This window comes from Coregonus clupeaformis, chromosome 36 (assembly GCF_020615455.1).
Source record: "Coregonus clupeaformis isolate EN_2021a chromosome 36, ASM2061545v1, whole genome shotgun sequence".
Classification (NCBI taxonomy): Eukaryota; Metazoa; Chordata; class Actinopteri; order Salmoniformes; family Salmonidae; genus Coregonus; species Coregonus clupeaformis.
The window spans coordinates 17,552,326-17,568,016 of NC_059227.1; the positions used below are offsets into that span (position 1 = coordinate 17,552,326).

General features: G+C 42.6%; 1 protein-coding gene across 6 annotated transcripts in view; it reads left to right on the top strand.

The window, feature by feature from the left end:
* Positions 1-4,483: 4,483 nt before the first annotated feature.
* Positions 4,484-15,691, top strand: part of LOC121552963 (protein FAM184A) — a 113,653-nt gene continuing 102,445 nt past the window's right edge. For 5 of the 6 annotated variants that reach the window (XM_041866081.2, XM_041866085.2, XM_041866087.2 and 2 more), the window contains exon 1: positions 4,484-5,242. In XM_041866081.2, coding sequence (XP_041722015.2) covers positions 5,081-5,242 — 162 coding nt within the window. In that variant the 5' untranslated portion in view covers positions 4,484-5,080. The remainder of the gene's footprint in view (positions 5,243-15,691) is intronic. The other variant, XM_041866082.2, reaches the window with a different exon arrangement.

Consider the following 15,691-nt stretch of genomic DNA (forward strand, 5'->3'; position numbering starts at 1 on the left):
CCTAATTTAGGGAACAAGTTGTTGCTGTATTAAAGCTTAGTAGGCTTAGCGTTTCAGGGTTATGGCCTTTGTTATGTTCAATTGCCTATCCACACATTCAATTAGTATGAGAGGAAGAGTCTTTGAAAGTAATCTAATTCATCACGAGGAAGCAGCAAGTTAACCCATGACTAGCTTTATATCCATCTAAATCATAGGGATAAATGGATAGAGCACTGTACGGTCAATCTCTCTGTGTGTGTATGTGTGTGTGTGTGTGTGCGTACTTGCACACTTGCGTGCATAGAATGAAAACCCTCTCCCTTGTTGGAACCCTCCTTGTTAGAGAATAACAATGAAGTGCAGTTCATCATTCCCTTTTCTGCGCTAGACAGAATCCATACTCCCCGGTGCATCTCTCTCCTGCACCAGAATCCATACTCCCCGGTGCATCTCTCTCCTGCACCAGAATCCATACTCCCTGGTGCATCTCTCTCCTGCACCAGAATCCATACTCCCTGGTGCATCTCTCTCCTGCACCAGAATCCATATTCCCCGGTGCATCTCTCTCCTGCACCAGAATCCATACTCCCCGGTGCATCTCTCTCCTGCACCAGAATCCATACTCCCCGGTGCATCTCTCTCCTGCACCAGAATCCATACTCCCCGGTGCATCTCTCTCCTGCACCAGATTTCTCATCTGTCTTCACAGTGCCAGTGATTTTGGTCGGCCCACATTTTTAGCAGTCCCCGTGCCTCTCCTAATGTACCAACTAAACAGCACATCTCTGGAACAAATTCCACAAGAGATGCCTCAGTCAGAGCAGGCTGTTACATTATTCATCAACAGAAAGTTAAATGAGAATGTGCCCTATTTACAAATCACCACAATCAACACGGCTCCAAGTGGCTGGCCGTGGATCCAAACCACAAGGCCTACAGTATGTCTGATTCATAATCCAAGATCACAAAGTTACAAGCCATCCAAACCCTGGATCAAATGCTTTCACCTCACATGGTACACTCAAAGACCATTTCATTCTCTACAACTAGAGTATTGATGTTTTTCCATGTCATGGTTTTTGTGCCAGCCATGTCTCTATGCCTCTTAAGGACAATCTACCCGATTCCGCCATTATGTTTCTCCCAGTCCTTTTAGCTGTTTCACTTCACAGACAAGAGGCACAGAGACAGTGGATAAAGAGCCAGGGAGAATTCCACTGTGAGCTTTTCGGCTGTATTGATTTGAAGGAACCTACCCAGGTGTCTCAAATGTCCTAGGGCTGTGCTGTTAACCTTTATGACATAACGTGATGATGTTGTAGTAAAGCAGCAAAGTGAGCGTTTTAAAACCTCTTCGATGTAAAGTCCCCTCTTTTGGAGACCTGCGTGGTTCTGGTACCGGTTTCGCTTATAAATCGATATGTGGACACCATAGATCGAAATGGCTTGCATTGAGCGGTAGCCCTGATTCTCACGGACACAGGACTATGTATCTTCTGCCTGTGTGAAGCAGGATGTGGAATCTGACTCCACTTGAAGCTGGGATGTCCTTCCGACTGTCCATCAACTCCTGGCTGAACCCTATGTCACAGCCACTAACAACGCATAAGCCTGGAATACTTATCGTAATGCAGCAAGAGAGAGTGGGTTCGTCACTGTAGCACATTCAGAGATAGATTTATAGCCAGTAATCTAAAATAATTCACACAAAAAAGAAGAAAAAAACGTTCTGTTTGTCATAGATGGACAATATTAATATGAGATGAAAGCCGAGTTTCTAAGGAGTTCAGGAAGCCAAGCTAGAGCTCTGTGAGACATTCACAGGGATGGGGGCAGACATTTTGATCAAGAGAGACCTTATGCACATTTTCTCTAACACTAAATATACAAATATGTATTTTACAGTTATAAGCAGGGGTGAAAGTAGATTTTATTTCTTACCAGTACTGAACACTCAACGTACACAAAAAAACATTTATACTACAAAAATTACAGGTTAGCCTACTCTGCTGACACTGACAAACAGATCAATAAAAACAATGTTGTCTGATCCATTTAATTGGCTTATGAAAAGGGGAGACACAAATACAATATGAAGTCCATCTAACCTGGAGGAGGAAATTATTGTCCAAAAACAAACAAAAGTGGCACTGACCCAATGATAAAGAAAGTCAATATGCACACTCACCTGGGATATGGCCGATGTTCTCTGCTGGTGCCAATTAAGTTAATAATTTTGATGACTAAAAGACAGATTTAAGTATTTTCATTTTCATCTCTTTACAGCAATAGCCATTTGCTTTCCAAACTGTTTTTCCGTGATTGTATTTTTTTATATTGCAATATGCCTGGTTGGGTCACTCTGCTTTTCACTGACAGTCGCAATTTAACAATCATCTTTGGTATTTGCAGCACGTGCTGCACAAATTGGGGGCCCTTCCGACTGTAGGCTATGTGATTTAAAACAATCCACAGCTTTTTTAAAAAAATAAGATAATGATTCTCGGTGGCCAAATCATGCTTTCTGGTGTAGTAGACTGTTTTGAATAATTGTTTATTTATTTCTGTATAGACAGGAGTAAGCTAATTTGGCTATAGAATTTTGGCAATTTAATTCAATTTACTTTAGGGAAAGCTTCCCCTATCCTCATGGACACGCCGCATATGCCTTTTAATGTGGCATAAACACAACCAGTCATGATGCTTTCATCTGTGTCACACCCTGATCTGTTTCACCTGTCTTTGTGCTTGTCTCCACCCTCCTCCAGGTGTTGCCCATCTTCCCCATTATCCCCTGTGTATTTATACCTGTGTTCTCTGTTTGTCTGTTGCCAGTTCATCTTGTCTTGTCAGGTCTTACCAGCGTGCTTTCCCGTTCTGTTTCCTCGTTTTCCCGGTTCTGACCATTCTGCCTGCCCTGACCCTGACCCCGATCCTGCCTGCCGTCCTGTACCTGCCTGACTCTGACCTGATCACGAACCTCTGCCTGTCCTTGACCTGCCCTTTGCCTGCCACGTGTTTATAATAAATGATCTGAGAACTGTACTATCTGCCTCCTATGTCTGCATCTGGGTCATATCCTGAGTCGTGATAGTACGAACTGGCCATGACTGACCCAGCAGACTCGGCCCAGCTCCGCAACGCTGTCTCCTCCCAGGGAGCCACATTTGGAAGACACGAGACCTTCAAGGTCTTATGGAAGGATTCTAACCAGATGTTTTATAAATTGATTGTACTATATTTAGAAGAAAAAAAATCATTTCAAGCCTTATTCATACAGTTTTGTTGAATAAGAAATACATAATATACAATATTTCATATTTGTACTGTGTACTTGAGCTTGTGTCCTCAAAAGTGACTACACCTCAGCAATGTATAGCTATTTGTACCAGAAAGGTGAGATTTTAACCTTTCTTGGAGTATGCAGCAATACTAGTTAGCCTATTGCTTAAGGCCCTCTCATGATAAATCATTACTTTTGGGGATTACGTAGATTACATTTTCGATTACATTTAGTTACATTTAAGAGGTTGTAGCCCTTTCCTGCCGTCAAATGACCAAATCGCTCTTTAGTGGCCTCATGGGTGGAATTTTATTCATATTTTTCATAATTAATCAACATTATTTCACAAAACCTGCCGAAAATCCAGTGTTTATGTCAAACGGTTTTGTTATATTTCAGTCTTCTGTGAAGTCTAATATTGGGATTGAAACTCAACATTTTACATTTCAACACTATATCTGACATGGTACAGGTGTCTTATTTTTTTAAAGCCCATAACCATGGGTGTGAGGTGTATACCTTTATTTCAAAGTAGATTTGTTTAAGACTACCAAGAAACACTCTGTGTGTGACCCTGATTTAGCCCACTCCAGTAAAAGGTCAAAGGACACTTTAGGGAATGCTAATGTGTGTCTGCTCCCTGTTTTCGTCCCAATCATAAGTGAAATGGGAAGCTAAGACTGTGTGCCTGATAGGCAGCCACTGTGAGAGTGAATGAAATCAGACAGAAAAATCAGAATAAGAGGAAGGACTATGAATTGGACTATGGTTTGAGTGGGATATTCTGCTTTAGGATTGAGGTTACTAGCCTACTATGTTCAGCAGGGATTTAAGACCAGCTCAGTGGAAATGTTCCTATGTATAGGTGCTCCAGGCATGCAGGCAGCAAGCTTGATCGATGACCAGCTTTGTTCTCCTCACACACGTCCTAAAATGTGTGATCTGGCTACACAGACACATACACACACGCACACGCACACGCACACGCACACGCACACACTCCATGAACCATATCCCCAAAATATGCAGCATTTTTAAAAAAAGGTTTTGATTAACACTATTCAAGTGTAGTGCAGGTGTCCACTGACTCTGGTCCCCATCGTAGCTATACCAATAATATTTCATCGCATCAATGAAACTGAGGGGAGAGCGTGAAAACGAACGGAACTGACGTCAGTCATGTAAACTGTTGAAGTGATCCATAGTAACCGAGTCCTTAGCAGTGCAGCAACCACTCAGCCTGTCATAGCTACACACACACAAGAGCCGATACAAGCTAGCTATGCATTGAAGAAACGTCTCTCCGGACCGGCTCTCTCCGGTGCAAATTATCGGGTTCAAAGTGAGTAACATCAATTCACCAAGCTCTTTCATTCGTGCAAATACCCGCTCCAGGTGACCGTTGCCAAATACAAATTGACGAATTTCCGGAATTTTAGTGTGGTCAAACGAATGCTGATGCTACACCTAACGATAGCTATCTAACTTTAGCTCATGCTGAGGACCGCTTCATGAAACCGCAACATTCCTGTGATGAAAATAGTAGGCAGTGTTAATTGGTTCAGCAAATAAGGGAAAAATACTAGATTTTGATTTGTTATTACAACGTTATGCTAGCAGCTATTGCATTAGGCGTTTTTTTCTGCGCAAAATGAGAGAAATTGATGTCAAGCAGTTGAAAGATTGATGTCTTGATGTTTTTTATTTTACGGATTCGAGGAGAAAGATCCCGTTGCAGGAGAACCTGCTTTGACCATTGTGCCATTGATAGCTACATCACATTCTTATAGTAACAACATTTGAAGGATCGTGAAAATGGCGACTGGAGCAGGTTGGCAGCAGTACTACAGCCCTGCTGCTGGCAATCCATCGACCGGAGCAGGGAAATATAATTCTGGCTCATCATCAACAATCACCATGGAATATACCCAAGATCTGCACCTCAAAATGAGCAAGAAAATAGCACAGCTGACAAAGGTAAGGATTGTAACTGTTAGATATTCGGGTACCAAGGGTCCTTGTAGCAGGTGCTGAGGAGGTAGCAGACCCCGGCCTACTGTACAGAACGCAAATGTTACAATTATGTTATGTAGCTAGCTAGTCATTCAGTTTGTAGAAAATGAAATGCCTAGTTTGGTCATAGGTATTATGCAATCATACAATTGAACACCGGACGCCATTACTGTAGTACTCACAGTATCTGGCACTGCTCAATAATAATAACTTTTAACCCGAGGTGCTAACAGCTGTTTATGCCACCAGCTGGAATGAATTGATAGTGTGTGTGTGTGTGTGTGTGTGTGTGCGTGTGTGTGCGTGTGTGTGCGTGATCACACACATCCTAAAGCCATTTTCAAATTAAGAACATTTAATTTTTACCCCTTTTAATAAAGTTATGTTTTTCTACAAGGTAATGTAGGAGGCAAGTATCCCATCCACACTAGGAGCAAGATCTATTGAAGTAAAGAAGATAGATAGTGGTTCCACATTAGCCTAGAACCTGAACTCTTATGGGCTATTAACCCTTTAAAGTGGGCACAGCTTTTGCTTGGCATGGTTTCACATTTCAGTACATTATATGTGAGTTGGCTAAAGCATAAGACAGACTAGGCCACCAGGCTAGTATTTTGCCTACTCTAGCCTTGCAGTTTTCAATTTGATAACCAATCCAAAGGGATGGTCCTACAAACTAACCCAAAGTGTGTGTGACCATGTTGTGTTTTGGAGACCCCAGCAGCCCCTCTCCTCTGTCTGTGCCACATCTGTTAAGACATTTATTTTTCTTGTTCCTCCCTGTCAAACAGACACAGACAGACTTCAACTGATTGAAGACTAGTGGCAAGTGTCCTCTTGTCCAGGTCATAACTGAGTCAGAACATTTCAGTAGTGGTCTGAAAGGGGATACATCTAACCTGCCCTACAGAAGCATTAGAAGCAGCTTCATTGTCTGTTTCTGAAGCTCTAGTCCGGTAAAACCACTGTCTCCTACTCTCTGCAGGAAGGTCCTTATTCATAACGTTTGCAGTGTCATTCAGAGTAGGTTGATAATACAGTATTTTGCAGCTCATTGGGATACAAGACTTTCATATTTTTCAGCTTTACAGCACAGCAGTAGATGTTTGTTTCAATCTCATATTCACCTGAATAAGTGGTGCAGAAAATAACGTTTGGATGCAAGGGCATTTCAAACTGACGTGCCATATTTTAGCCTACTGTACTTATCTTTTTGAAAGGCAGCCTAATATCCATGTGATTTATATTTCCTTTATTGGTCTTTTTACATCAGATCTTGTGTCACACTGTTTGCACAAAATCCTTTCTGTAAAATGTTTATTTTTCTTGGACCACTGCCTGCGCGAGAGCTATATTTTCCTGTCCGTTGCATTTTGTATAGGATGGCTGTCAGGACTGTAAGTTGGCCATTGCGCCATAGCAACCAGGTCCATATAATTCAAGGCAATATCATGCAGGTATTAAGATGCATGTTTTTCTGAAGCAACTGGCCTTGACCAGTCCTTTGTCCTTAGCTTAGCTTATGAGTCAGGTTATGGCTTTCTAGATAAAAGCACCTGAAAACAGAATATTATGTAGATATATTATGCACCCTTAATATTGTTCCAAGGAAAAACAGGGTACAAGGTACTATGTGCTAGGCAGTATAATTGTATAGCCTAATTTAAGCACAGAGCTGATAAACAGAGTTGGATCTAGCTGTAGACTTTAAAAGCTTTCCCCCTGAATAGTCAAACTACAACATTATTATACACAACAGGGCTACAGACTGCGACCATTTAGTCATATTTTGCGACCCTTTGACATGGCTGTGCAAGTTACATTTTTAATTGGTAGCATCGGTGCGAGTTGCACATTCTACCTGGACACCGCAATCAAAACTGGCTATTTCTTGCGTGGATAACATTTACATTTGAGTCATTTAGCAGACGCTCTTATCCAGAGTGCATACATTTTATTTTATTTTTTTATTTTTCATACTGGCCCCCCGTGGGAATCGAACCCACAACCCTGGCATTGCAAGCACCATGCCCTACCAACTGAGCTACTTTGACCATGAGTTGGTCAAACAGTACATTTACATTTTTACATTTACGTCGTTTAGCAGACACTCTTATCCAGAGCGACTTACAAATTGGTGCATTCACCTTATAGCAGTAAAATGCATTATCCTCATTATTCCTGAAATGATTGTGTCTGCCCTGCCGCTGTGCCTGTTTCGTTAGAGTCGGTTTATAACCAAGATATTAGGGATGGGCACGGATATCTGAACAAACGTTAGTATTCGATTACTTGAGTGGGTGTTCATTTTTGTAGAAAAAAAACTGTATGTCTATTTTGACAATAAAGACATTGACATTGTTGTGATGTTGTTACCTACAAGGAGATACCATGACATTTAAAAAAATAAAACAACAAACCTTTGAATGTAGTTTTTGCGCATTTAGCCCTCCCGTCTGCCCTGACATCAGTATGCTATTTTCCCCACTTCCAATGGCAATTACAGGCGCGCACCTAACAGAGTTTCCACAAGATCCGACAGAGATCAATGCAAACACTCAGTTCTATCACTGTTGCTTTTAACGAAAAACTACGGATAAGCAGCTTGTCTGCTGTTTCCTCTGCCATGTGCATTTGCATCTTTCTGATTGGTGATTTAAATATATATATATTTTTAAATAAAATAAATATATGTATATAGACACTGAACAAAAATATAAATGCAACATGCAACAATTTCAAAGGTTTTACTGAGTTACAGTTTATAAGGAAATCAGTCAATTGAAATGAATTCATTAGGCCCTAATCTATGGATTTCACATGACCGGGAGTACAGATATGCATCTGTTGGTCACAGATACCTTTAAAAAAAATAGGCCTTACAATTCACCTCAGGAACTCTGTCCATTCAAATTACCATAGATAAAATGCAATTGTTTTCATTGTCCGTAGCTTATGCCTGCCCACACCATAACTCCACCCCCACCATGGGGCACTCTGTTCACAACGTTGACATCAGCAAACCGCTCGCCCACACAACGCCATACACGTGGTCTGCGGTTGTGAGGGCGGTTGGACATACTTGGACATACATACATAGGCGGCTTATGGTAAAGAAATGAACATTAGAATCTCTGGCAACAGCTCTGGTGGACATTCCTGCAGTCAGCATGCCAATTGCACGCTCCCTTAAAACATGAGACATTTTGTGACATTTTGTTGTGTGACAAAACTGCACATTTTAGAGTGGCATTTTATTGTCCCCAGCACAAGGGGTACCTGTGTAATGATCATGCTGTTGAATCATCTTCTTGATATGCCACACCTGTCAGGTAGATGGAATATCTTGGCATAGGAGAAATGCTCACTAACAGGGATGTAAACAAATTCGTGCACAAAATTTGAGCGAAATAAGCTTTTTGTGCGAATGGAACATTTCTGGAGTCTTTTATTTCAGCTCATGAAACATGGGACTAACACTTTACATGTTGCGTTTATATTTATCATTCAAGAGGATGGGCTCAGGCTGCTCTGCTGTGTTAATACCCCTGCCAGAGAGGGGAATGTAGTGCACTGCACTATCTGCATGTGTCGTGCCATAATCCAGGGGTTAAAAGTGATTTGATTTCTTTGTCTTATCAGATGGCAGGATTGCCTGGGCCGTGCTACAGAGCAGATGGCTGCGGCCCGGGGCTCCAGGGCTTAGCTCCAATAGGTATTGCTGGGAGGAACCGTAACAATATGTTATTTTAGGAAACAGCTTCAGCGTTATCCGGTTGACCTCAGACTGAAATGGCACTGCAGGCTTCACAGAAAACGCTTACTCTGCGTAAGCATGTACCTACAGTACCTATGAGTGGGTAGGAAATGTACTGCAAGATTGCAACCAAAGATGTGCTCCAGAGGGCTTGCAAGAAAGAAAGTCTGACAACTCATTATTTGTCAGGAAATATGTCATATACAGTGGGGAAAATAAGTATTTAGTCAGCCACCAATTGTGCAAGTTCTCCCACTTAAAAAGATGAGAGAGGCCTGTAATTTTCATCATAGGTACACGTCAACTATGACAGACAAATTGAGAAAGAAAAATCCAGAAAATCACATTGTAGGATTTTTTATGAATTTATTTGCAAATTATGGTGGAAAATAAGTATTTGGTCACCTACAAACAAGCAAGATTTCTGGCTCTCACAGACCTGTAACTTCTTCTTTAAGAGGCTCCTCTGTCCTCCACTCGTTACCTGTATTAATGGCACCTGTTTGAACTTGTTATCAGTATAAAAGACACCTGTCCACAACCTCAAACAGTCACACTCCAAAATCCACTATGGCCAAGACCAAAGAGCTGTCAAAGGACACCAGAAACAAAATTGTAGACCTGCACCAGGCTGGGAAGACTGAATCTGCAATAGGTAAGCAGCTTGGTTTGAAGAAATCAACTGTGGGAGCAATTATTAGGAAATGGAAGACATACAAGACCACTGATAATCTCCCTCGATCTGGGGCTCCATGCAAGATCTCACCCCGTGGGGTCAAAATGATCACAAGAAAAATCCCAGAACCACACGGGGGGACCTAGTGAATGACCTGCAGAGAGCTGGGACCAAAGTAACAAAGCCTACCATCAGTAACACACTACGCCGCCAGGGACTCATTCTGCAGTGCAAGACGTGTCCCCCTGCTTAAGCCAGTACATGTCCAGGCCCGTCTGAAGTTTGCTAGAGTGCATTTGGATGATCCAGAAGAGGATTGGGAGAATGTCATATGGTCAGATGAAACCAAAATAGAACTTTTTGGTAAAAACTCAACTCGTCGTGTTTGGAGGACAAAGAATGCTGAGTTGCATCCAAAGAACACCATACCTACTGTGAAGCATGGGGGTGGAAACATCATGCTTTGGGGCTGTTTTTCTGCAAAGGGACCAGGACGACTGATCCGTGTAAAGGAAAGAATGAATGGGGCCATGTATCGTGAGATTTTGAGTGAAAACCTCCTTCCATCAGCAAGGGCATTGAAGATGAAACGTGGCTGGGTCTTTCAGCATGACAATGATCCCAAACACACCGCCCAGCAACGAAGGAGTGGCTTCGTAAGAAGCATTTCAAGGTCCTGGGGTGGCCTAGCCAGTCTCCAGATCTCAACCCCATAGAAAATCTTTGGAGGGAGTTGAAAGTCCGTGTTGCCCAGCGACAGCCCCAAAACATCACTGCTCTAGAGGAGATCTGCATGGAGGAATGGGCCAAAATACCAGCAACAGTGTGTGAAAACCTTGTGGAGACTTACAGAAAACGTTTGACCTGTGTCATTGCCAACAAAGGGTATATAACAAAGTATTGAGAAACTTTTGTTATTGACCAAATACTTATTTTCCACCATAATTTGAAAATAAATTCATTAAAAATCCTACAATGTGATTTTCTCATTTTGTCTGTCATAGTTGACGTGTACCTATGATGAAAATTACAGGCCTCTCTCATCTTTTTAAGTGGGAGAACTTGCACAATTGGTGGCTGACTAAATACTTTTTTCCCCCACTGTATGGAGAGAGAAAAAATGGCACAATTTGAAGTCAATAAAGGAAATAATTGTATTTTGTGGTGAGGAAAAAAGCTTGTTATTTGAGAACACAAATGTTCCATGACTTTACCTGCAGGCACTGGGGATATTGAACATTATTTCAATTATTCTCCCAAAAGGATTCAGAGAGGGGTCAAAATCAAATGAACAAACTGTCAAGATCAAACCCTGCTGTAGAAAAAGGCAGAGGTTGTTATTAACCTTGGCAGGATGCTTTTGGATGATTGTCACAATCCCATGTCAGATTTCATTAAGATACGCTCACACCCCATGGCTACCTTATCACAGGATATATGAGGAAACTTGTCAACGATTCACCACCGACTGTGTGATGCAACCCGTGGTAAACAGTCACTGCCATACATACTGCTCATCTGTTATCTGCCAGAACACACCTCTGTGGTGACAATAATGCAGGATTTAGCCTGGAAAGTTCTGGAAAGTGGCTTTGAAGGTGAACTTCTAGCTCCAATTATTTCACCTCAAGTGTCTATGACAGACTCCAGGCAACAATGAATCCTGGGAAACAGTACCCTTCTGGCCAATGAGTGTGAACGTAACCCATGCATTTCTAGTGTAATAGGCATTTACCAAGGCTATTTGAGTTGGCTGGCTGTTTGTTGTTAGAGTCCAATGGCAGCCAGCTTTACACCACTCCAGCCTACGCTTGGCATTGCGCATGGTGATCTTAGGCTTGTGTGCGGCTGCTCGGCCATGGAAGCCCATTTCATGAAGCTCCCGACGAACAGTTATTGTGCTGGGGTGTTGCAACCGAGGACAGATTATTTTTACACGCTACGCGCTTCAGCACTCTGCATTTCCGTTCTTTGAGCTTGTGTGGCCTACCACTCCGCGGCTGAGCCGTTGTTGCTCCTAGACGATGTATACGCTGGAAGTAGAGGCCTAAGAGTTGTTGTTCACTAGTTTACTCCAATTAGGGGAGGGGTGGTGGGGTTGGAAAGTAATAAAATGAAATATATTGTTTTAAAGGATATGTGTATGTATATGTATTTATATGTATGTATGTGTATATGTATGTGTATGTATGTATATATTTGTGGGGAAAAAACATATGGGGGATTGGAAGTGATGCAGACAATTACATTGATGGAAGTTACAATCTATCTGCAATATTAAAGCTGATCTACCCCCTAAAAAATATTTTGAAAAAAAGAAAAAAAAGTTAGCAGGTACCAGGCTAACTAGCTAGCCAACTCAAGTCATGTGCTAACGTTTGCTGGTAGGTGGCTTTAGGTGGCTGGTTGTAACGTTGTAGCTTGCTGTTTAATAGCCATATCTATATACAATAGATCCCTGATTGTAAAACCTCTTATCTTTTTAGTCATAGATATGGCTACCGGTAGTTTTTCAGCTAACTTAGCAAAATACAAATGTCCCTCCCACTGTAACACGGTAGTATGTTTGCCAGCAATACACAATAGGGGTTTCAGTAGATAAAGTAAGCTAGCCACCGTATTTGCCACCTGCCCTCTTGGTGCTGTCATCGGCTGTAGCTGAGCTTCTGTTCTAGCTAAATCCAACTCTTTGTTTCGAATCCTCTTCGCTATGTTCCGGTTCAAACATGTATGGTTGAATGTCACCATGTAGCTAATAGAAAATAAAAAAAATGCTCCATCGTCGAATTCGTGTTGATGAGAGGAATCACTTGAAGCCATTGCGTTCTGGTCAGTGCTTTCAGTTTTGCCCAAATAGTGTTTCCCCAAAAAATTCAGTGAGATCCCTATTGGCTCCTTGATTTGCCACTAGAAGTTGCTAGATTACGTTTTGCCATTGCTGCGACGAGTCACAGCACCAATTTGCCTTGCTGTAGCACAGATGTGGTCCCCGATGTAGCGTTTTCGCCCCCCTCTCCCTCCGTACACCACCTACCCTTGTGCTTCTCTGCCTGTGTGTGCACAGTTGCTGTGACTTCTGTTGCACACACAGCTTCACCCACTCTCGTTTGCGGCAGAATTTAGTGGGAAAAGTCTCTAAATGCTATCAAAACTATAGAAACAGTGTCAAAACTCCCCAAAGGCAGCCTGAAAAGTAGCTGAATTTGTCGCTAGAATCTTTTACCAATAAAAGTCGCAGGAGGGGTCTGAAAACTCACAAAATAAGTGATAAAGCCGCTAAGTTGGCAACATTGTGTGCAAAGGATTTTGTGTTGTTTGTCCGCCTCCCTTTCAAAAATGCCCGCCTTGGTGGAGGGACGAGGCCAGAGCACAAAGCACCTCCCCACACGAGTTGTAGTCTTTCAGAGACTGGAAAAAATGTGTCAGCTTGTATATTTAGCAATGAATCCGCCATAGGAACATCACTGAAAGATGTCCAATGGCTCTATCAAACAAGGACAACCATATCTAAACACAGAAAAACTTCAGTATAACGTAGAGGCTTCGTGAAATGCCACAAACCAGGACTACATTTATTTTCTGATCTAGCACCCCCCTTCAATACACCGGAAGTCATCATAGGGTGTATCGTTTGGCGCGAAGCCCAGTCCCGCCCTCTTCGTGGCCAGTTATGTGTAAAAACACATCTCACTGACCTAGAAATCCCTCGGACATGCTCAAAACAAACCCAGGAACGCACAGGTCAGAACATGAACACGCAGACTGACTGTTGGACTGGCGGCCGCGTCACAAAGCCGTGCTCAACCACGTCTCAAACCCTTCGCTTCCACCCGACAAGCTCGGGCTCACACTGGGTAAAGACTCATCATCGATGATCTGTGTAAAACATGTTCCTGTTAACCCTTGTGTGTGCTGCTCACTGACTGCCCATCCATGCATGATGTTGCCATCGCCATGTTCAGTGATGTCATGCAGGCATTTAATGACAAGGATAAGATGTCATACTAGAGTTCTGATGATCTCCTCCCCCCCACCACATTTTGTTACGTTACAGCCTTATTCTAAAATTGATTAAATGTTTTTTTTCTTCTCAACAAAGATAACAAAGCAAAAACAGGTTTTTAAACATCTTTGCAAAATATCACATTTACATAACTATTCAGACCCTTTACTCGGTACTTTGTTGAAGCACCTTTGGCAGCGATTACAGCATCGACTCTTCTTGGGTATGACGCTACAAGCTTGGCACACCTGTATTTGGGGAGTTTCTCCCATTCTTCTCTGCAGATCTTCTCAAGCTCTGTCAGTTTGGATGGGGAGCGTCGCTGCATAGCTATTTTCAGGTCTCTCCAGAGATGTTCGATTGGGTTGAGGTCCGGGTTCTGGCTAGGCCACTCAAGGACATTCAGAGACTTGTCCCGAAGCCACTCCTGCGTTGTCTTGGCTGTGTGCTTAGGGCCGTTGTCCTGTTGGAAGGTGAACCTTCGCCCCAGTCTGAGGTCCTGAGCGCTCTGGAGCAGGTTTTCATCAAGGATCTCTCTGTACTTTGCTCCGTTCATCTTTCCCTCGATCCTGACTAGTCTCCCAGTCCCTGCCGCTGAAAAACATCTCCACAGCATGATGCTGCCTCCACCATGCTTCCCCATAGGGATGGTGCCGGGTTTCCTCCAGACGTGACACTTGGCATTCAGGCTAAAGAGTTCAATCTTGGTTTCATCAGACCAGAGAATCTTTTTTCTCATGGTCTGAGAGTCCTTTAGGTGCCTTTTGACAAACTCCAAGCGGGCTGTCATGTGCCTTTTACTGAGGAGTGGCTTCCGTCTGGCCACTCTACCATAAAGGCCTGATTGGTTGAGTGCTGCAGAGATGGTTGTCCTTCTGAAAGATTCTCCCATCTCCACAGAGGAACTCTGGAGCTCTGTCAGAGTGAACATCAGGATCTTGGTCACCTCCTTGACCAAGGCCCTTCTCCCCCGATTGCTCAGTTTGTCCGGGTGGCCAGCTCTAGGAAGAGTCTTGGTGGTTCCAAACTTCTTCCATTTAAGAATGATGGATGCCACTGTGTTCTTGGGGATCTTAAATTCTGCAAAAGAAAATTGGTACCCTTTCCCAGATCTGTGCCTCGACAAAATCCTGTCTCGGAGCTCTACGGACAATTCCTTCGACCTCATGGCTTGGTTTTTGCTCTGACATGCACTGTCAACTGTGGGACCTTATATAGACAGGTGTGTGCCTTTCCAAATCATGTACAATCAATTGAATTTACCACGGGTGGACTCCAATGTGGTGGACTCCAATCAAATTGTAGAAACATCTCAAGGATGATCTATGGAAACAGGATGCACCTGAGCTCAAGTCTCATAGCAAAGGGTCTGAATACTTATGTAAATAAGGTATTTCTGTTTTTTATTCTTTAGAAATGTGCAAAAAATTTGAAGAACCTGTTTTGCGCTTTGTCACTATGGGGTATTGTGTATAGATTGATGAGGAAAAACATTTATTTAATCAATTTTAGGCTGTAACGTAACAAAATGGGGAAAAAGTAAAGGGGTCTGAATACTTTCCGAATGCACTGTACATTGTGAGTTCAGACTGATGGCCTCTCCAACACTGAAGTGCCAGTTTCCTCTCTTGAAAGATGAATTTCGTGGTAATTTGCACCCTTGCAGCACGTTGTGAATTCTCAATGTGGCCTAGTTCATATTTATTTCAGCACTTCATGCCTGTCTGTCCTGCTGGGTTTGGAGGGACTTAGAGAAACATGACACCCCATCCTCTCACAAAACAATACTCATTGTTTTTCTATCAGCCTCACACATTGTCCCACGTGATGGAGGAATTTGGTTTATTTTCTCTCACACATTGTCCCATGTGATGGAGTAATTTGGTTTATTCTCTCTTGCACATTGTCTCATGTGATGGAGTAATTTGGTTTATTGTCTCTGGCACATTGTCCCATGTGATGGAGTAATTTGGTTTA